At 35.6% G+C, this 22,880-nt stretch overlaps 2 protein-coding genes across 15 annotated transcripts in view; one reads left to right on the forward strand and one right to left on the reverse strand.

Annotated features, from left to right (window-relative positions):
* LOC125668395 (cytokine receptor-like factor 3) overlaps positions 1–9,099 on the reverse strand; it is a 24,149-nt gene extending 15,050 nt beyond the window's left edge. For 2 of the 11 annotated variants that reach the window (XM_056163745.1, XM_056163744.1), the window contains exons 1-9: positions 9,013–9,060; positions 8,786–8,854; positions 8,518–8,667; positions 7,055–7,262; positions 6,379–6,466; positions 5,759–5,939; positions 5,244–5,487; positions 4,408–4,650; positions 3,344–3,603 (exon numbers count right to left, since the gene is read on the reverse strand). In XM_056163745.1, coding sequence (XP_056019720.1) covers positions 3,344–3,603; positions 4,408–4,650; positions 5,244–5,487; positions 5,759–5,939; positions 6,379–6,466; positions 7,055–7,262; positions 8,518–8,625 — 1,332 coding nt within the window. In that variant the 5' untranslated portion in view covers positions 8,626–8,667; positions 8,786–8,854; positions 9,013–9,060. Of the gene's footprint in view, positions 1–1,563; positions 3,604–4,407; positions 4,651–5,243; positions 5,488–5,758; positions 5,940–6,378; positions 6,467–7,054; positions 7,263–8,517; positions 8,668–8,785; positions 8,855–9,012 lie in introns of those variants that run through there. The other 9 variants (XR_008802625.1, XR_008802628.1, XR_008802627.1 and 6 more) reach the window with 9 other exon arrangements.
* On the forward strand, positions 7,197–22,877 carry LOC125668394 (uncharacterized). 4 transcript variants are annotated; one of them, XM_048902520.2, is made up of 4 exons: positions 7,197–9,130; positions 12,986–14,401; positions 18,591–18,767; positions 19,881–22,877. In XM_048902520.2, the coding sequence occupies exons 2-4, from the start codon at positions 13,447–13,449 to the stop codon at positions 20,516–20,518; spliced, it is 1,770 nt and encodes a 589-aa protein (XP_048758477.2). In that variant the 5' UTR covers positions 7,197–9,130; positions 12,986–13,446; the 3' UTR covers positions 20,519–22,877. The 4 variants fall into 4 exon arrangements, with proteins under 4 accessions (XP_048758477.2, XP_048758480.2, XP_048758478.2 ...); XM_048902523.2 differs by having other exon boundaries at positions 9,124–9,322; XM_048902521.2 differs by lacking the exon at positions 7,197–9,130 and adding an exon at positions 11,533–11,627.
* Positions 22,878–22,880: the final 3 nt, after the last annotated feature.

Consider the following 22,880-nt stretch of genomic DNA (forward strand, 5'->3'; position numbering starts at 1 on the left):
ACCCCGATCACAATAAAAAGATTGATTTTTAATCAGTATTTTATTTTACATGGAATTTCTTTATATAATTTATTCTTTGTTTTAAAATGAAGTTCCCTATACACCATCTATTTCACAAGAGATTTCATTCAGTCTCTTCAAAAATTTGCAGGAACAAAAATGGGTTTTATACTTTATTGAGTTAACTGGTGAATGAGTACAGCTTTCTTCGTCTGCATCTCTAATGTGATTCAAAAACAATATTAAGTCAAGCAACAGAATTAATGCAATGTTTAGCACCACTGAAGAGTGACTTTGGAAAATATGGAAGACAAATTAAATCATGTATTTCTCAAATTTAGCAGGGATTAAAAATTCAAATCTCCTCACAAAATAACACTTGCATTCTGATTAGATATAAACATCAAAGAAAAAGTTGGCAAGTAAAATAAAGATGATATTCACTTATAACATCGTAGTTATGATTTATACAACACCCCAGAATAACTGAATGTCAAATCTAATATCAACATTAACCTGCCTGGTAATTCACAAGTGCTTAAGTAATAGACAGAATTCTGGGGGAATTCATTATTGATCTACACGTGATTTAGACCTCCCGCAAAACTCTACACTGGCTGGCAAGCCTCGTTATGAAGTGTTAAAACACGCTGTCAAACAAAGCGTGTCAAAATTGCTCAAGAATGCATGTATAATTCTTTCTCCTTTTTTAAAAATTTGGATATTGGAAAATCAGTACTCAGAGTATGTTTGACATATTCACCTCTTTTTATCACCAATTTAAACACGACTTGAAAAACAAAATCTTATTCAAACAACATAAAACACAACACACTCAGAATAAACATCTTTTCCAACACACTGATTCAACAATTATGTCTTAAAACAATGGGGTACACCAAACACCCGGCAGTATTGACCGCATGTGTACATGCTTCCTCAGTGTTATATACACTGCTCATTCACAAATAGACCCCCCCCAACACTTCCAAACACACGGCAGTATTGACCGCATGTGTACATGCTTCCAGGCTCAGTGTTATATACACTGCTCATTCACAAATAGACCCCCCCACCCCCCAACACTTCCAAGATTTTCTTTTACACCTTATTTGAACATCTTGTCAAACTTACTATGATATGGTGTATGTGACATCATCTTCTACACGGGGGGGGGGGGGGGGGGGGGGGGGGGGGGAGGAGGGGGGGGGGGGGAGGGGGGGGGCTGCTGTTCAATCCCATTCACTTATTAATGAATAAAATATTGTTTGATTAAATTTAATTAATCTTCTACAATATCAGAGATAGTGGACAATGCTCCAATAGAATTTTACTTTCACAAACCTGGTTTCCTTTTTTTTGGGAGGGGGGGGGGGTTGAGGTCAAAAAGAAAGGGTTGTGTTTTCTCTCTTACATAAATATTGTGTACAAGTGTTCCAATTATGTAATCTTATGCATAATAAATGTACTTGAATAAGGGAAAACTAATGAGAATATATAATATATAATAAGTGGACTTACAATTTATTACAAAACAATGAAGTGGGTCATGTTACATTGATATGTGAAGGTTTGGGGGGTTGGGGGTTGGGGGTTGTTATACGTAGAAATATAATCTACCTAACACTGTTTATGCATATATCTTATCAAAATCTTTTATGTACAAAGTAATGATACAATAATAACTATATTCTGAAGAAAAAATTGTGAAAAATATTTGTAAAAAAATATTTAGCAATATATTTGTCTTCTTTCAGCCCACCAAAAGCTGTGTATTGCTGTTTATGTCCTATAACAAACAAAATGTATGAATTTCAAAAATATTTTCTTCATCTTAATACCAATATTGTAATTCAACTTCCTTTATGAGCAACAAGTTCTAGAGAGATCACAGACTGGTCACCTCATAATCACTGACTAGTCACCTCATAATCAATGATTGGTCACCTCATAATCAATGACTGGTCACCTCATAATCACTGATTGGTCACCTCTTAATCACTGACTGGTCACCTCATAATCACTGACCGGTCACCTCATAATCACTGACCGGTCACCTCATAATCACTGATTGGTCACCTCATAATCACTGACTGGTCACCTCATAATCACTGACCGGTCACCTCATAATCACTGACCGGTCACCTCATAATCAATGATTAGTCACCTCATAATCAATGATTAGTCACCTCTTAATCACTGACTGGTCACCTCATAATCAATGACTGGTCACCTCATAATCAATGATTAGTCACCTCATAATCAATGATTAGTCACCTCTTAATCACTGATGGGTCACCTCATAATCACTGACTGATCACCTCATAATCAATGACTGGTCACCTCATAATCAATGATTAATCATCTCATAATCACTGACTGGTCACCTCATAATCACTGACTGGTCATCTCATAATCAATGATTAATCACCTCATAATCAATGATTAGTCACCTCATAATCAATGATTAGTCACCTCTTAATCACTGACTGGTCACCTCATAATCAATGACTGGTCACCTCATAATCAATGATTAATCACCTCATAATCACTGACTGGTCACCTCATAATCACTGACTGGTCATCTCATAATCAATGATTAATCACCTCATAATCAATGATTAGTCACCTCATAATCAATGATTAGTCACCTCTTAATCACTGACTGGTCACCTCATAATCACTGACTGGTCACCTCATAATCAATGATTAGTCACCTCATAATCACTGACTGGTCTCCTCATAATCAATGATTAGTTACCTCATAATCACTGACTGGTCATCTCATAATCAATGATTAATCACCTCATAATCAATGATTAATCACCTCATAATCAATGATTAGTCACCTCATAATCAATGATTAGTCACCTCTTAATCACTGACTGATCACCTCATAATCAATGATTAGTCACCTCTTAATCAGACTGGTCACCTCATAATCAATGATTAGTCACCTCTTAATCAATGACTGGTCACCTCTTACTTCCGTTACTTAAGTATTGCAATCAAGTACGCAATAATGATATTATTTTCAAAAACCTATACTACATTTTCAGTTGCACTGAAAAAAATGATAGTGAAAAATCTACACCAGACCATTAATGATAAATGAAAGTAATAAGCACTTTCCCTTTAAAAAAATTCAAAAAATTAAAGACTGACTTGGTCAAACTGTTAGAAATTCAGAGAGGAAAGACGGAAAAGGGCAGCTTTAGAACTCTTCCAAAAGCACCACAGAAAGCTAAGAGATTGTGTTCTCCTGATGCGATTCCCAATAAGTGACTAGAATACACATTTATCTACTCAGCATGGGGAAAGGGAGAGGTCATTCGACGCCTACTTTCCAGTCTTCGTGGCTGAATCTCATCCCAAAGAACAGGCAGACAGACTCTGTCTTAGCTCTCATCCCTAGTCCCATCAGACTGCTGGCATCCAGGCTCTGCTCCACTTTCCAGTCAAATGTGACAGCCTTTCCCTCCACTTCGATACTGACTCTTACTTTGCCGTTACCAAGGTTTTCCGTTTCTATGGTTGTGGACGATCCTCTTGTCAGGTTGGGTAGTTTGGTTTTCATTTCTTGACCATCTACAAACACACTTCCTGCAAGGAAACAAAAACATAAAAATGATGTTTATTTTTCCCTTTGAAATAAAAAAAACAACATTTTACTGGTACATGTATACTACAAAGTTGTCCTACCATATCCCAAAATCATTTCCTTACACAATACTGTAATAGTGGTTATTTACTATTTACGCACGGAGGGTGGGGTGGGGGTGGGGTGGGGTGGGGTGGGGGTTGCACTGATTATGCAGACATGTAATAAGTGCGTAAATTTTCCCCACATGTACAGTTTAAAATATTTTATATAATCTGTATTACATTCATTTACCGTGTATTTCCCCCCATGCGTAATGTTGGATGTGTAAAAACACATACTCACATGTAACCCCCAGTGTAAATAACCACTTTTACAGTACTGAATTTCACCTTCTGCAGAGAGCATACACTCATGTGATTGTTCTGTTCATTACAAGGCATTTTGAATTTGTTCAAAACAAATGTTCATATGTCATGATACTTACAATGTCAATCGGCATTTATCAGTTTGTAAATCAAGCATTAATATATATTTATAGTATTCATCATTACACATTTCAGAAGTATCAAATATCTGACTTGCACCACATGCAGAATACATGTCCAGAAATCTTTACTGAAGCATGAAGGAGGAGCAGTGAAACATGCCTCAACAAATCTGTAGCTTGAAAACCATCTAATGATGTAACAAAACCTCTTAAACATCACAAAAATGAACACAGTGGAAAAACTTTGATTTGAACAGCACACTTCAGCCTTTGGATCAGTTGAGCTATAATGAATGTTTTCTGCTTTTCAAAATACCTGATGTTGCAACAAAAATGGAGTTGCTCCTCTGTAGAGTTTCCGAGTCCTCATCGTTAGCAGCTAAACCAATGCCATCAAATGGTGTCTTCTCTCCCGAATCCAGCATTCTGAAGGTGATTGGGAAACCACAGCAATAAATACTGCTGCTAGAGTATAATACTCGGGTTTGGCCCTCGGGCAGTCGAGTTGCTGTCTTTTCTTCATTACTTGTGCTGTATCCCTCAGTTGTATTATTCCATTCTAACAACAAATTGTGTCCAAAATGTGTCCAAATTGAAAACAACAGAATATGGAATTTACCTCTTAATCATGCAGTATATATGAGTGGAGTGTGGCTTTCAGGGTCATTAGAATGCTTAAGTAGTGTGAATGTTTTATAGTCAGGGTCATTAGAATGCTTACGGTAGTGTGAATGTTTTATAGTCAGGGTCATTAGAATGCTTACGGTAGTGTGAATGTTTTATAGTCAGGGTCACTAGAATGTTTTCGGTAGTGTGAATGTTTTATAGTTAGGCAGAATACACACAGTAGCGAGAATGTTTTAAATTCAATATAATACTAATGACAAGACAGATGCTTCATGTGGATGTCTTAAAGTTTACTAGAGGTGTTGTGAGGATGTGTATCTTATAACCTTCAATGAGTAGTTATGGTAATGTACATGTAGATGTTTTGAAATTCATTAGAATATTTACAGTAATCTTACTGGGTTTTTTTTAAGTCATTAGAGTAATTATGGTAGTGTCAGGTACAGTAATATGAATTATTTCAAGATTTGTTATCATTACTTACGATTGCTAGAAAATTTAAGGTTAATCATTCAGAGTACTTACGGTAATGTGGAATGGTTGTGATAGCTGTCCTAGGCACACTCCAGACACTCCACTTCTCCTCGCCCTCCGGACGAGACCGGACCCTGAATGAGTATGGTGTGTTGGTCCTCAGGTGGCGTATGGTACAGGAAGTGTTTGGGCCGGTGTAGGCAGTGTGGAATGTGATGTTTTTGTCTTCATTAGACTGAACTCTGCCATAGCAATACTGTACACAGAACTCCCCTGCTTCTACCTCCTCATCCACCTAAAGTCAAATGTACAAGAGACTGTTCCAGAGTGTAGCCTTGTTCAGTACCCTTCATACAATACATACAATCAAACATCCAAAGAAAAAATAGTAAAATCACTCTTTTGACTTCATTCAATCTTCTTCATTTGTACTTTTTAAATTTTTTTTTAAATTTATTATTATTATCATTATTATTGAAAGCCTGAAGATGCAGGACACCCATTTTAAAAATGTCATCTTGTGATTGAGTTTACTTAGCCTGGTATTCACTATATACATGACAAACCTCTGCCCAGGTAATAAGCAGACTCCCTGGACGCTCCTCGATATCCGAGATCTGAGCCGGTGCCCTCTCTAACACCCGACCCTCATTCTCAAACAGCTGGTTGAGTTTTCTTTCAAGGTCGCAGTGGAAGTTGTCTACAGACAGGTACGGCACATCGGCCAAGCATGGGATTTCTGGAACGCTGAGGAAGCAATGACAATTAACTGTACAGTCACAGTCTGCTCTACGATAACCAATTTGTCTCCTCTAGGTTAAATCACATGAAAATGATTGGATAGATGTTCTGTTCGACTTACTTTCAATTGCAATTATGTCACTGATTTGTAAAAGAAAGTTTTTGAAATTGGTCCATAGGCCGCACTGCTCACCAGTGTCTTGTTGCTCTCATAAAAATGCACGTTATAAAACTGAACTCTTTCTCATGGCTCCATATTAAACCAAACCCCATAATATGAATAAACTCAATGCATAATGTACATTCAGAAAATCTCATCGGCGCTACCGGGCTAACAAAATTAATAGAACATCAAAGAGTTTCTCTGCAATACATGTATATCATTGAAGAGCTTCTCTGTGGACATGATGATGGAATATTTTTTTATGAATAAATAAACACCCACCTATTGAGCTGCTTTGTATCTGGATTGTCTTTGAATTTCACCAAGTCCTCAACATGGTCATCTGGATTATTACCCAAGATTTTCTTCCCTAAAAACATTGAATAAACATGATCAAACTTTCCCATGATAGTTTTTGAACAGTTGTAAGAGTTATCTGCCCTAATGCATAACCCGATACAAGCTGTATAAAGAAAACAATGTGTGAATTACTGCTCGCTGCCATCATGTTTATGTATAGAACGTCTTCTTTATGAGAAGATATTCAGCAAGGAAGTAGATATTACAACAAGGAAATAGATATTACAAAAAGGAACTAAAAATCCAGTCATACAGTATACCTTTAAATACCAACAGAAAGTATTGAACCAAATGATATAAAAGTACCAACTTGTTGTAGCCCAACATGCACTATTTTTTTTTTTCATGACTACAGAAATCATAAAGGACATGCATTTAATTAGGAACCAAGAATTAGATGAGTTTTGGATCTGCAAATGATTTGTATGTTTTAATCTACCCTGAGGCAGGCTGGCACCATACTGTACAGAAAGACACTCACACTTGTAGTTGCCAAGAAAAATTATTTCTAAATGTGAATTAGGCCATTGTAAGTTTTCTGTGTTCCACAATTATAATTTAAGCCAAGAAAAAAAAGTTTTCAACCAAATTTTTGTACCTTCCTCCATAACTCGGGCAGCAGCTGAGATGCCTGTATTTAAAATATCCTCACAGTCTGTAAGGGGAGACAATGCCTCACTAGAAACCCTGTCAACTTCTGAGAGCAATTCTTCTAATCTATGGGTCAAGATTTCTATGGCTTTTTCCTCTAACCATTTGAAGTGTTGCTTCAGACTTTTCTTTGACTGCTCCGCACTAAATGTCACCTGAAAATTTTTCTCCAAATGGGAATTAAAGCCCATCATAGCCAGTGTGGGTGATGGCAGAAAGAGAGGATCAGCAAGCTTTGCTTGTGTACAAGCATCTCCAAGATTAAGACAACATCATCATCAAAGTCATATTAGGAATTAATACTAAATTCAAATGTTCAAGAAAGATAACTCTGCAAAACCTATGGCAACTTGAATAAATTCAATTTTAAATGGACATTTTTAAAAATAAAATGGAGAGGGGGAGGGGTGTTATGACACATAACACATTATAACTTATTAGATCATGCCACACCGAGAGGACTTCATCAGATCTAATCAAATACTGCCAGTCAACCTTACCGTCCAATGTCTCTGATATAAATCATACAAAGTCCAACAACTCAACAACAAAAAAATCTAACAGCTTCAGATATGTCGGACACTTTGGTCCATTGACAATTTAGACCATATGATTCGGACAAAAAATTTATGGGGATTATTCTCAATTTGTAAAATAAATTGATTCTCTGTCAATTCAGCTTTTTTTTCAACTTAGACAATATCCCAAATAAATCAGTCCCATTTGAAGTTCTTTTTTTTTCTCTGTACAGAACTTTCAAAGAAATACAAATAACGACTATATTCTAATACTTATAAAGTGCTTTTCGTGTGTATTGTGCATTAAATCCAATACATTATGGTTTATATGGACCCCAAATATCAAATTAACAATTCTGAAAGTTTTAAACATTTCAATTATTAAATTTAAAACATAATTTATATTCTATTATCAGTCAATATATACTGGCATACTGCAGCATCACATTTCCTTCACTTTGATATTTGTTTATAGTACAATCTGTGACTGTAATAGCTTAATTACAAAATTGTCAATTTTCTAACAATCAACACTTCAGTAATCAGTTAATTTAAATTACATGAAATAATTAGTGATAAGTGGGTTTTTTTCAGTAACCATATTTAAGCATATGAATGTACACAAATGTTTGGGATATCTTATTCATCTAATCAAAAACTAAATAAATAACAATTTAAATTTATCTGACAGGTATATCAAAATCATAGCCGATTCAAATAGTTTGCGAAGGATTTGTCAATGGGCCAAATCATCGTTTGCAGCAAGTCTTCCAAAAATTTCAGCAGGATGTCTACATGGGCCAAACTGGCTGAATTGTTCCAGCTACAATTAATATACAGTACTTAAAATTATTTAAGTTCAATATTTTTAAACATTCAGAATTTTAATTACCTGGTGTTTGGCCTCCAGCAGTGAATTCATGGACTCTGACAGTTGTTGTTGCTGTGAATGAGCATTGTCCATGATATCAACAACATTTTGAATCAACTGCTGGGTCATCTTTATGTGAAACAGACAAGTACCTGCAATCCACCTAAAAATCTAAATTGTAAAAATGTTTATGACATTTGGCATTCTTTCAAAATATTTATTAAAAATCACAATGAACAGATATCAACATAAAAGACTGTCTGCAATGTAAAGAGAATGTGTTACATACTGAATACAGGCATGTCTACTGCTAATTCAATATCACTCAACAAGTACTTCATGCTCGTCAATCCTGATCCTTCAATTCCATGAACAGTTGAGAGCAGAGATTTTATTTAAAAATTTCCTAAGAACATTTTCGGAATACTTCTAAGTGTTATTGTAAAAAATGTATGTGTTTGCTATAAAATTTATGCCTACGATTTGATATCAACCAACAAATTTTGATTTGCCTACCTCTTCCTCTGTTGACTATGGAGGCTGCCATTAATCTCGTTTTCGCCGGGACTGCGTGCGAGATTTCATTTCCTGGTTTAGTTAGCCTTGAGTGATAAACAAAGAAAATATGCAAATGGTAAGGTGGCATTTCTATGATTGTTTAGTATAATTTTCACAGAGCAAATTTACCTTCAAAATATATGAGTGCGATATTCATTCATTTGTTTACATTTTGTCACGCTATGTTTGTTTTGGTTTTCGGAGACGTTAATCGTTATGGTAATGTGATATATATCTAATGGAGATCTATCATTATTCTTACTCAAAGGTTTGTGGTTTGTTTGCACTGAATAAACTTAGTCTTGTTATTCCTGAAGATGCTATAATATGGGTTTAAAATGTGTTACATTGAAAGAGAAATGAAGATTGTTCAAAGTCCGTTTATATCAAATATTGACAGACTATTTTAGACCTTTACATTTTACCTTAGAAGTATATGTAGGCCTAGTTGGTAAAGTATTCTACATAGGCATACGTATGTCGTTTATTCTTTTTAGCAAAGTGGACAGGCTTAGCCTGGATGCAGGCTACTTTTTTTTTTTTTTTAAAAAAGCATGTGTATAGTATGTCCAGTCCACATGAGTCGGCATTTTATCAATAAAGCAGAAATCTATGAGAAATGGGCATAAATACTACCAATAAGCTCAAATATATTTCTTTTCTACTTTATTGTTAAAATTGCAGACTCCTGTGGTATGTCATTTCACAGGAACCTGCAACTGTAATAATGATAGTAGGGGTCTATACCATACCACCCCTAATAAAAAAAACACATGGCTTGTGGTTCTTATTATTTAAGGGGGTGGTATGGTATAGACCCCTACTATTATTAGGGGTGAAACGATGCATCGCGATGCGGCCGAATCGCGATGTAGAGGTCTCGATTCGATGTTCAATTTATTCCGGGTCTGTTTCGGTTCGATACAGTTCTAGAATCATAGCATACATTGCTTTTGATAACACGGTTTCTGATTGGCCAGTGGAATTGAAAATTGCCTATTCAACATACGAGTAAACTTTGCTGTACCAAAATGGACACAGTCGAGTTGAAAAATGCACCCCCAATGGATAAGTCCTGGGTATGGTGGCAGTTCGGCTTTAGGACAAGTGATAAGAGTGTTGCTTTATGTTAAACGCTTTTAAATATTATTTAAAATTTATTTGCAGAGAGCAATAAATACAATAAACATAAAAAATCTAAGCATTATAAAGAATTTGGTACATACTATTGTATCGAATCGAAAATCATCGAATCGAGACTCAAGTATCGAAAATCAAATCGAGAAGGTACTGTATCGTTTCATCCCTAACTATTATTAGGGGGTGGTATGGTATAGACCCCTATTAGTATAATTATGTGGCATTTTGTGCTATGACAACTCAGCATCACAGCTGCAAATGTTACACATGTGAAAGCTGGATCACATGAGCTGTTAATTTACTGGAGAGACAAAGAGGTGTTTGCTTTTGATACACACTGTAGAGTCCTGTTGCAGAGTCATACTTCAATAGAAATATTGAATCTGGGTAAATATTGCTGATCAATACACATTGTATCAACTATCTATTACAATGCATTAACTATTAGATTAGATTAGATTTTGTTTAACTAATTGACAGTGTTGTAAATCTCCTAGCTATCATGCAATTGGGTATAAATAGGTCTTATCCTGATTAGGTTTAACACTGATAGCATATTTTCAGAGGATTTTTTCCCAAGAAATTAGATGAAGACTTATTGCATATATATTTTAAAAAGTACATGAATTTATTTTTCTTTTGATTCACTGGAGATTTTCTTTATTATCATCTTACAATAGACTGCTGGATGATAATTTCCGCACATGTGTATTAACTACTTCCGCAGTATAATTGAGCAACACCTACTTTTTAAAAGTGAAATGAAGCAAGGTGTGCTTATGAGACACTGTTTCCCCAATTAAAATTGACCTTGACCTAGCTTGATGGATAACCTGCCCTTTATCAGTTGCTTGGCTTTGACCTTGAACCCTCAGTTCTTAGTGTGGTATTTCCATCATGTTAAAAGACATACCAGTATTGACCAAAGGTTAAGTTGAAGACAAGAATACCAAGAGACAGTACCATTCTTGGGGACATAAAGATAAAAGTGGAAGATCATTTGTTTAAAATACAGGGTTTTTAAATAATCATTTAAGAAGTCTTGATTTTAAGCAAGTCTGAGTGAGATCCGTGCAGGCCATGTCCATGTTGAATGTTGTCGTTCTAAAACAATGTTGTAGTACACCTGTTCATTGCGTACTAGTAAAGCCATTGTGAAACTTTGTATCTTTGCATGACATTCACATGTTTAGATACATAAATGTACATTTCCTTGAAATTATAGACAACATACTGAATTTATTTTATTCTATCTATCGGCACTAATTAAAATCAATTCAAGATGCCCCCCTACCCCACCCCCTCCTGACTTGTGGTTCTAATTTGTAATCTTTTCATTATTTGCTGTACAGGAATGTCCACTTTTACATCCAGGTTTTTATTTGTTGTCCTGTTCAATGGCAAATCTGTTCAAATGGTCAGCTGGAGATAAGGTATAGGCATGAGACTGATTTATCAAACAGTGATGAATAGGAATATATGCATGTTACTGAATGAATATTGGTGTCCATAATTTCATATTATCATACTGAAGTATGTCATCATTATGATTAATTAGAATGTTTAATACATCTATTATTAAAGAAAATGTCTTCCAGAAATATTGATTTTATAAATCATTAATTTTATCTATAAAAAAAAAAATTAGATAAGTTAGATAAATTAAGTTTGTCACCTTTATAACTTGTAATGATCATAGCACTAAATGTTGGAAAGTGTGTGCATTTACTGTCTTCATAGAACTTGTGTGCTGAAAAAATTCACTGCCTTAAATTTTCCTGCACATATATTTCACATAGCTATAATTAAAAGAAGATAAAACATTTAGAAGACCCTGAGGCAGGTTGTTGTTTGTAACATTAATATTTATTGGAGGACATGCTGATTTTATGACAAGAAATATATCCATGCTATATCTCCAGTAATTATTCTTCACTTTTTTTTCTTAGAAAATGATACAATCATGAATGCATATTACATGAATTCATGATCATAAAAATGGTGTTTTTTTTTTGTTTTTTGTTTTTGTTTTTTTGCTTCAATACACTTGAAAGTGAGTAGAAACATAAAACACTCTCTGAGTAAGAAGGCGTTTGTTTGGCAAAACTGGAGGAGGAGAAGGCATTGATCAGTTGCTATAGAAAACATGAAGGAATGGAAAACATTGAATTATCACTGCTTGAATATTGAATATTTATGACAAACTGCTTCACTTGACATCATATTTTAGAAGTGTATATATCTTCGTACATTAGCATGCATTATATACATGTATATAGGTTTTCTGTTTTAAAAATGCAGGTTGAGATAATTTATTAATGTATGAAATAATTATGATAAATAATGGATTGACAAACAGCTTACACATGTTAATGAGCTTTTGATATTTTGTCACATAATGTATACTAGTGGCAGCCGAAAACACCTACCAGTACATCATATAATTTATGGATAGATTCTGTATATAAATATATAAAAAACTGTACATAAATGTCCGACTCTGTGGTCATGCGTACAGGTAAAAAATAAATCTCCGGCAATTTCCTGATAAGTTACAATGTAGCGCTGGTCTTAACAAATTTAAACTGTTACACATGAGTGCTTTGAACAATTGTTGGGGGTCAACAGATACGAAAGAAATGCAGGGGCCCTTGATCCACAAACCTTTCTATGTTCATGATGTTTGTTTATTTGTTAAGTTCATATGACACTTGTCGATAAAATCAGCACTTCTGAACAAAGACAATTCATTTAGTGATGTCATCTTCATATTCTTTTTTCTTTTTTACAGAGACTAGTACAACCATCAGTCCGTGAAGTGAATTGGAGGTCATGCTACCAGATGTCGATAATCTAAGACTAAATTTAATGACCATGAGGCAATATCCAAATAAAGCTCTTTGTGTAGTGACAGACAAGCCACAATAATCATGGGGAAATCAAAACTCCTGGTTTTTAAATGTCTTTATTAACAGACAGCATAAAATGCTAGTCTTGGGATTTCTTTACCAGTGTCAAATTCTGATCCTTAAACATGGAGAAAGATTTTAGTGGGACAGACTGAGGACAGCTCTCTTTTGGAAAAGGTGAATAACTTGGATCACTGTAAAGATTATTGATAAAGTGATCCAGTTTTATTTGGAAGATAAAAAACATTGATATATTTCAAGGAGATTGACTATTCTTATCTGGGTATTAAAATATGTGGGAGTTATATTGAAAATCATTTTCTTGGGCTTGGATGTATGGGGAATGGCGAGCGGCAGCCGTGAGAGAAGCAGACCGATAGTGTGGAATCCCGACAAACGAACGGCACCACAACCTCCCCAGGATAACTCGGGCACTAGCACAGGAAGTGGAGCCACCACTGCAGTCACAACAGGTGGTGCCATTAACTCTGGGGTTGATATCGCACAGGAGGACCCAGGGAGACGACACGTGCACTACCAGTCAAATTTTGTTGACAACCGCAATTGGGTGCATAACAGTCGTAATTTGCATAGTTGTATAAACATGGATCAAAACAATGAAGATAGTGACAGTCGTGCGCCAGCCATAGGCAATTATAATTCTAATTTACATGAATCAGTAGGACAAACTAGTGGCACCCCCAGCCAATCAAATATCACTGCTAACAACATTTCCTCGGCAGAAAGACATGAAGTTGTAGGGGAGATGAATGTAGGAACTGAACCCTTTGTACACATAGATACATCACAGCAGGCAGTCAACAACGAAAACATGGCCCCGGGACATTCAATACAAACTCAGGATATAGACATTGGAGTGACTGCAACCAGGCAAGAGATGCGACACGACCCTCTACCCGACCTTCTTCACTCTCACGTCATTCCTTCACACAGTTCCTCCCCACCCTGGCAGACTGGACAGTCCCACCCAGGGGTCCAGGAATCCCGGGGTTACAGTCATCATCCCCACCACCACCGCCACCACTCACGGCACCACCACAGATCTGGCCACCGCTCACACCATGGTCGGCGGCGGCACCGGTCACGTAGCTCTTCCTCCACAGAACCGGAACCCTGCAAGGCGGGGTGTCTATCGTGTTTAGCTGCCAGCACTTCTTTCCGATGGATTCTTGTGATTCTCTCTTTGTTAGGTGTGTGTTGTGTTGTGACTGGGATTGTATTGGCGGCCCTTCATGCCACGGGGAACAGTTTTCTTTTCCTTGCCATTATGTTTATAGGTAAGAATTGGGTATGCAATTTTGAACATCATTTTCAATCACTGTAGAATCATTTGAATATATATGTAAGAGGCCAATTTTTGTGGATTGCTAATATTTACAGTTTCCTTAGGATATTTTATCTGGGAAATGATTCTCTACACTGAAACTCATATCATTTATGTATTTCTAATTTTCATTGTGGTTTTTAATTCATGGGATATGGTAGCTGCAGAACTGTAGCTCTCTGAAAAAATATTTTGACATAACCAGAGAGCTACAGTTCTGCAGCTAGGGCTATGGGTGTACACCCATGAAATTTCATGAAAATTGACCGCCTCAAAATCTAATGATCAACATTATATGAAGGTCTATAGGTCCCAATGATATTAGGTACTCTACTCAGTATGCTTTTCTAACAACTTTCTTCAAGTTCTCTTGTCTGGAGGTGGGTGTCTAGGTTTACTGTTTGGACAGTTTATAATGTGTAGACATAAAACAGCCAAGAGCATACGTGCCATCAAGCAAAGGAAATAAATTTTAGTAAATGGCATGCTAAAAGTTCACGGGCATTATAAAAACCTACTTTAAAGAGTTAGGGTTACCTGAGGAATACTTCTCCTTTTTATCAAATTGTAAATTTATTCCCAACTAAGCCTGTACAATTTAGAATTGTCTGTTTCCGGGGCCCAGATTAACAAAGGCTTCAGTCGGTGTAGTGTTAAAAAATCTCCACTACGGCCTATATCAATATTTGTTGATGCATTATTAAGTAAACCCAGGAGCTGGTTCAGTGCAATCTGCTTTGAGGTTGTTGTTGAGTAAAGGAAATGAATAAAAGCATGAAAAGGGGACAGAGTGTTCCTTGAGATCAATTTGTTCTGATTGATATGTAAATTACCACCCTATTCAATCACTGTAATGCAACCTCTGATGCAAAGCTTTCTTCTTTACATAGTGATCGATTTGAGTTAAATGTGTAATGCTATTAAATTTGGGGGGATGTCACTTCTTTTTTACATTGAAATAGAATTAATTGTAATGTATGCTCAGGTCTGTATCTTCCAGTGATGATATATGACAAAGCTGATTTCAACTCATTAATCACTTTTATCTTTGTGGCTGTCAACAATGGCACTAAAAACAACTTCCTGAAAATTAGCAGATTTTTTTTTCTTTATGTGACGGCCATTATGTCAGGAAACACAGCAGTCTGTTCTTAAGAGGGCTTTAAGCACTTTGACAATGAAAAACTAAACCTGTAACAGGATGTGTCTGATATATAAGACATCTACTTGAGATTATCAGTTGATCCTCAAACTTTCCCAGATTTTAGATGGAGGATCACTTGCATTACACAAATGTATGTAATTTCTAGTTCTGTGAAATCTCTGTTACCTGCCATGGGTCCTATTTTTACACCTTGTCCTACCTGAGGACATTCATTTGATTGTTCTGTATTCAGGGTGTTATTACACAGGTAATATGGATCTGGTGTGGTCTCAAGGTCATAGTACAGGCCTATCTCATTACACCTAGGGGTATCATATTTACAAACATTATACATCACGCAAACCTGAAAGACGAGATTAAAAAAACACATATGAACATGTATCAACTGTTTTAAAGTTAGATATTTATATATAGAAACAATGATATTGTCCACAAATTTGGAGAGAGAAAACTAAGTGACATTAATTAGAATGTTTGCATGTGTTGTCATTCTCTTTTACTTATTTCCCATGGGGATTCGGGTTAGAATTGCTCTTCAGTACCCCTTGCTTGACTAAATGGGGCAGTCCTTTGGATGAGACCACAAAAACCAGGCCCCATGTCACAGCAGGTGTGGCACGATAAAGATCCCTCCCTGCTCAAAGGCCGTAAGTGCAGAGCATAGGCCTAAATTTTGCAGCCCTTCACCGGCAATGGTGACATCTCCTTACGAGTGGAATATTCTCAATATTCAATCAATCAATTGATCATTTACCTATTGCCAGACACTGTGATGTATTCTCACACACAATCATACACACACACTGACACACACACACAGAGAGAGAGCAAAATTATTTCGAGTGTAAACTTTCATTTGGTTTTAATTTTTGGGAAATAAATCACTGAAGCCAGGTGAATTATTCTTGAGCTGTCTTTTCTATTTGTCCATAAAAAATCACGAAAAAGCTCTGACGTCATCTTAAATTTATGGTTATGCACAAATTAGCTTTATGAGACTGTTTGGATGTTTCTATTAATAGATGTGTTGTTAACATTGATGTTTGAGCTTTGTTAGATTTACAAGGTTCTTTATTTTCACATGTAGTATCATGCTGTGACTTTCCATTTCAAAACATTTTTTAAAAAAAATTCTAATTAAGAAAAACCAGTCAATTAATTCTTTTCAAGAAATGAGGAAACAAACTGAAAATAGAGTCTGTATGATTTATAGGTAAGAATAAAAGCGATCTATTTACTCAAAGATCGAGAACAATTTTACAACGAAAATTGAACAAATGTGAAGAGTGTAATAAATTACCTATACATTAACATGATAGATATTTCTTGCACATAAATGCAGTATGTGAATAATTATGTATAGACTACAACAAAAGTGAGGCAGGGCGATATATCATCTGAAATTCAATATCAAGCATCATTATCCGTGCCCTACAGCCTGGAAGTGCAGACCAATCTGTCATTATTATAGCATTATATAAATGACACTTATCATTGATAACAGTCTCATTGTTGATTTAATAGATAAGTTGCCAGCTGTTAAACATATACAGTAGTGATTTAAGTTAACTGAGAACTGCCAGTATTGATATATAGATTTTGACTTGACATCACATCCGACATCATCCCAAGGTCACTTGATATCACCCCTCAGCCACCAGGTGCTAGAAAAATGTCATATCAGGATTATTTTGTGTTTTACATTTATGGAAATCAATTGTTTTGTGCTGTACTGAATATAATATGACCTCTATTTATATAGAAAATGTCCATATAATATATATTATTTATATGACATTATATATCATATGTGCTTGTGACATAATGATGATAGATATTGCGTGAAAAAAAGATCCTTCAATTGCCATGAAATTTAAAACAGCCAAAAGGGTTTAATGATAAGAGACACTGCTGGTTAGGGGCATAGGTTGTCCCTGGTCTTAATGTTTAAGGGTTATTCAACTTGTGTTGGTGAATATCGGCACAAGTTGGGTTTAAATGAGTGAGGTAACAAGCACATTTCTACAGCCTTTGAGAGCCAATCTTCACCAACATAAGTTTAATAACTCTTTTACATTTCTGTTGTTTTATGTTGATGATGCATTTATTTTCTTATCAAGTTTGGAAACTGAAGCATTATTTCTAGTATAAATGGTCGCAGTAACTTAGTGGTTAGGACGTTCTCTTCACAATCTGATCCCATTATCCAATCAGATTTAAGATGTTACATAGGTGATGGCTGTTCCTTCACCAAGCACCCAGCATTAGAAATGAAAATAAAGTTTTTTTGGATATGACATTAGAAATGGGGGTACTGTGCCTGTGTCAGAGCAGGCATATCAGAACCCACACTCTGGCCCTGAGCAACATGCAATGGACAAAATATGTGGCACGTCACTTAAAGTAAGACTTGTCTCTAAATGAGATATGAACAAACGAGAAGTATTACTTACATTGATCTGAACATGTGCAGTATTGAAGTTCTGCATGTTTTTAACGTCCCATTTGCAATTGCTGGTGAAATAATTCAAATGAAATGATACTAATGGATAAACTTCATTCAAAGCATGCTACCAAAGCTCACCAAATTAATGATATCTACCAGAGCTCACCAAATGATATCTACCAGAGCTCACCAAATGATGTAGATTACCAGAGCTCACCAAATGATATCTACTAGAGCTCACCAAATGATATCTGCCAGAGCTCACCAAATGATATTTACCAGAACTCACCAAATGATATCTACCAGAGCTCACAAAATGATATCTACCAGAGCTCACCAAATGATATTTTGTCCGTCATCTTTGTTTACAACTGTATTGCAATTCGTAATGTTTTGATGTTAATCCCATTATTTCATGAAATGTTATTGTTTGATATCAGTCCAGATATTGCCTGTGAATGTGAAATTTCTCTTAAAATTTTTATTACCAAAGCATTATTACACCGAAAGACAAATTTTCTGTAATTGTAGGTCTGGGTGTGCTGTTGGTTGTCGTGGTTGCAGTGGGGTGGAAATGTACACCTAGAGGTCATGAACCCCTCCATGCCTTGTTTGGTCTTGGAGACTTCAGGCACCATCATGAGCGGAGGTCAAGGTCACGTCGTCATGGTCGGCCATCCAGAACCAGAGAGCATCAGTGGCATGGAGGTAAGATAAGATATATTAAAATGAATCCATATAATAGACACATTTTTTGTGTACACGTACATACACAGGGTTCGAAATTAACTCATGTCCGTAAGTCCGAGACTAGTAAAAAACGTGTCGGACTAGTGAACTCTCTATAGTACTAGTCCGTACGGACTAGTGAAAATCCAGAAATCAATCTTGAATTGGTAAAGATTTTTAGCAAGATTTGTCTGAGTCTCTTAAATGTTTGAACTTATGGTTGATTACCTGCATGGTCAAGTGTTTGCATGACTATGACAGCCTGATCTTCCTAACACATGAAGTGTGTTCGAGACCGCCGTTCTTCGAACGTGCACAAATTGTCAAATTCCTGCCGATTCCGAACGCCGAGTACACATCACGAGAACGTGTTCTAGGTGCAAGAATTGCAAGTAGTGTGGTCTGAGAACATGCACGTTTGTGCGCACATTTTCTCGACATTCGTGACTCTAACACAGTAGTTCATAACACTATAGCTCATGACTTGGTCAATCGAGTGAATTGTTTTTACTTTATTAATAAAATTTCGAACTCTTTTGACTTTAAGATCTGAGCACCAAAACAACAGGAACGTCGATCTCGAACGCACTTATGGACATTTATAAAAGGATTAACTCGGAGGTTAATATTGTATGCTTCTGAAGATCTTGAATGCGAAATAAAATATGGTGGTCTCTTTTTCTTCTATAGGTGTCAGAAATTGAATTGTTTGCAACTGTGACGTGTTTGATTTGATTAAATACTATTGAATAAAATGAAGATCATTTTATTATATACTGGACGGACTAGTGAACACCAACAGTTACTAGTCCGTACGGACTAGTGCTTGAAAAAGCTAATTTTGAACCCTGATACATTATAGAAGTTCACCTCAATGATGAATTTCTTTAAAAATATTTTTAGTCCAAACTTTGTTATATGGGTGCTTATTAGTTTTACTAATAATTGTTGAATTGTAATTTTATCGATGTGTTTATATTACTTGAGTTGAATGATGTTATTTAAAAATCTTAATACCTGTAGGTCTGTAATACCATATCCCAGGCATAGTTCCCCCAAATCCCTCTTGATGACCTTTTGCCTTTTTTGTAGGAATGATGTACCCAGAATTTCAGTACCGCCGCCCCCCTCCCTCATACAATGCCTCAATGCAGGACTTCCAGCATCAGCTGGCTTTGGCACAGAGTCAGCGGGAGGAGTTCCATGCCACAGAGGAGCTCCCTGCGGAGGATTACAGCTTACCCAGCTCCCCCCCTCCCTCCTACAGGTCACGCGCCAGCACCGTTAGGACAGGGATACAAATCACATTCCCTCCCAACCAGGGAGACAACTCTCGACCCCCAACCTACAGGTCACATGCCAGCACTCAAGGTCATGCAGCTCATCAAAGACCATCCTTACCTGAAGATTATATTCAACAGGGAAGTGACATAGCTTTTACTGGACAGTATAATTCACAGCAGCATTCTCGGAACAGTAGTGCTGGGAATTTCCGTATACATTCCCGAGACAACAGTTCCACAGACAGAAATGGTATCTCCACTGTAGTGGAGCCACAAGGTGGAGGCACTGTGGCGGTGAGTGTTAGTGTAGTGCAAAGTTCATCCCAGGATCAACTTTTGGACAGTGCTGTACAACAGACTCTTCAGACATTGGATGCCGTGACAGGAGAAGATAATCCCGCACAGGAAATATCTGAGGACGAGTATCCAATGGAGACACCGCTATGATGAAAGGAACTTTAGAAATGACAGTGTGATTTTTTTTAGGATAGATGCAATAATTCTGCTTTTGTATTTTGTATAATCAAACAAAGACAATAATTTAATCATTCCATGTGAGACATGATTCCAGTGACTTTTGTATTGAATATTTATATATTGTGTTGTGTGGAGTCAATTTTATATCGGAAGTATTTTTAGTTACTCATAACAATTTTATTTGTGTGAAACTTTAAAATTTTGGGCATTTGAATAAGATTGTGTGAAGAGTTTATGTATTATATTTATTATTTTATGCAGCATGTTAACATTTTCAATTATCAACACAGTGCAATCAATCTTTCCTTAGAAGAAATGTTTTATTATGACATTTTTTAAGGAATTTTTGTGTATTGGCAAGAAAATAGCAGTCAGTATGACTCAGATTCACAATATCTTCAAAACATTCCATGGAGGGGAGATAACTCGTACTGAACGTTAAGATTCTCTATATTACTCATCTCATGTAATGACCAAGACGTCATGATATATCCGTGCCAAATGTTTGTCATTTATGTTCTTGCCTCCAACAATGTCCATTAAATCGCAGAAATTTTCATCTGAACATATCCACCGTGTCTGTATAGATACTGTACATTCCGCGTATCTTCATTTACTGGGTAGGTCCTGTTACGCAGTGAACTTAAAATTCCATGTGCTTGTATATCTTTAGTTAGAAACAATCATTTTTACAGTCTTTTGCATGCCATATACAGTGTTTGTGTTATCTGGATGGAGTTTGATCTTGAACATTGAAAAGCGATAAGTTACCGAAGATATGCTACATAAAAGTACAGAATATTCAATACATCATGAAGTATAAAATTGTTATTTATTGACAGAATATTCAATACAGCATGAAGTATAAATAATGTGTTATTTATTGAAAAGATGTTAAGATTTGTGCATAATCTTTTTTTTTTAAAATTCAGAATGGATATTAAAACTTAAAAGTTTGTCATATAATTTTCTGTAGAACAGAATCTAATTGCTGGAAACTGAAACTTTTAATATTGCTGAACAATGTAATTTTATTTGAATTATGATACGTATTTAAGGAGGTACTCTACATCGTCATAATGGCTGACTTCCTTTTAGAACATGGACATATGATGGAGGAAAATATAAAAATCAGCAATATTTGCCTATTCATTTAAAATTTCATCGCCTAGTTGAGTAGCTAAATAGGTTAGCACGTTGATTACTGAACTGTAGATCGCGGGTTCAAATCCAGCAGGGGTTTTTAAAAATTTTGCAGATTGCTTTCTACTAAAACTGTGACTAAATAAAGTAAATTTGAAAGTTTTCAATTTCAAAATATTGTTGTACATATCCTCCACTTTTCATCCATATCAATTTTCTCTGGTGTAGCATACCACCTTAACTTTTATGAACATCAGAGAAAAATTAAATTGTTGCTGCCTTTAGACCCATTTGTCTGATTGATTTGTTTGTTTTATAAGAATATTGCAGTACATTGTTAAATTGATAGTTTGATAAATTTTTGTTAAACGTCGATATCCAGCAATACTTACTTGGAAAGCATATTTCCTGTGGACACAAGAATTCTCTTTTAAGGTCATGTGCGACGTTTCTGCCATTTATTTCTAAAACTATTTTTATCTCCTTGATATGAAGAGTTCTTGTATGGTTTCTGAAATAGGCTAAATTGTTATATTGTAGTGATATTACCATACTTTGTATATCGGCCTGGTTAATTCACTCACTAGATCACCTAACTAGTCATGCAAGGGTCCTGGGTTGGCTCTCGGATTGATCCAGAGATTTTTTTCCCCTTCTTTGCTACAATAATTTAGTAATAATGTCCATATATATATACAACCTAATGTAATATATGAGATTATTTTTATATATTTTTACTTGCCCCAACAGGAACTATAAAATGCTAACTCTAAAACAGACCTGCATGGTGATATACCCCAGGTTATTTTGTAGAAACATGATAGGATGAAAGAGCATTGTACTGGAAATGTCACAAAAAAATTTGTTACTGAGAAACGTCGCATATGACCTAAAAACAGATAGACATTATATGTACATTATATGTTATATAGACATTATATGTACATTGTAAAATAGGTTTTTCATGATGTAACTGTTTTTGTATGTTGTAGGAGTTGACTAATGAAGTTTGTATTGTTTTTGATAATACTTATAACAGTAATAGTGCTCACCAATGTTCAATGAATCATGTTATCTGTGTTGTGAACAATACTAGTACACTACTGTATAGTTTTAATTCATTAATGATGAAAATATTGAAGTTTGTATTGCTATGCAATTATTCCTATAAATTCCTGTACAGACACTG

Source organism: Ostrea edulis, chromosome 4 (assembly GCF_947568905.1).
Source record: "Ostrea edulis chromosome 4, xbOstEdul1.1, whole genome shotgun sequence".
Classification (NCBI taxonomy): Eukaryota; Metazoa; Mollusca; class Bivalvia; order Ostreida; family Ostreidae; genus Ostrea; species Ostrea edulis.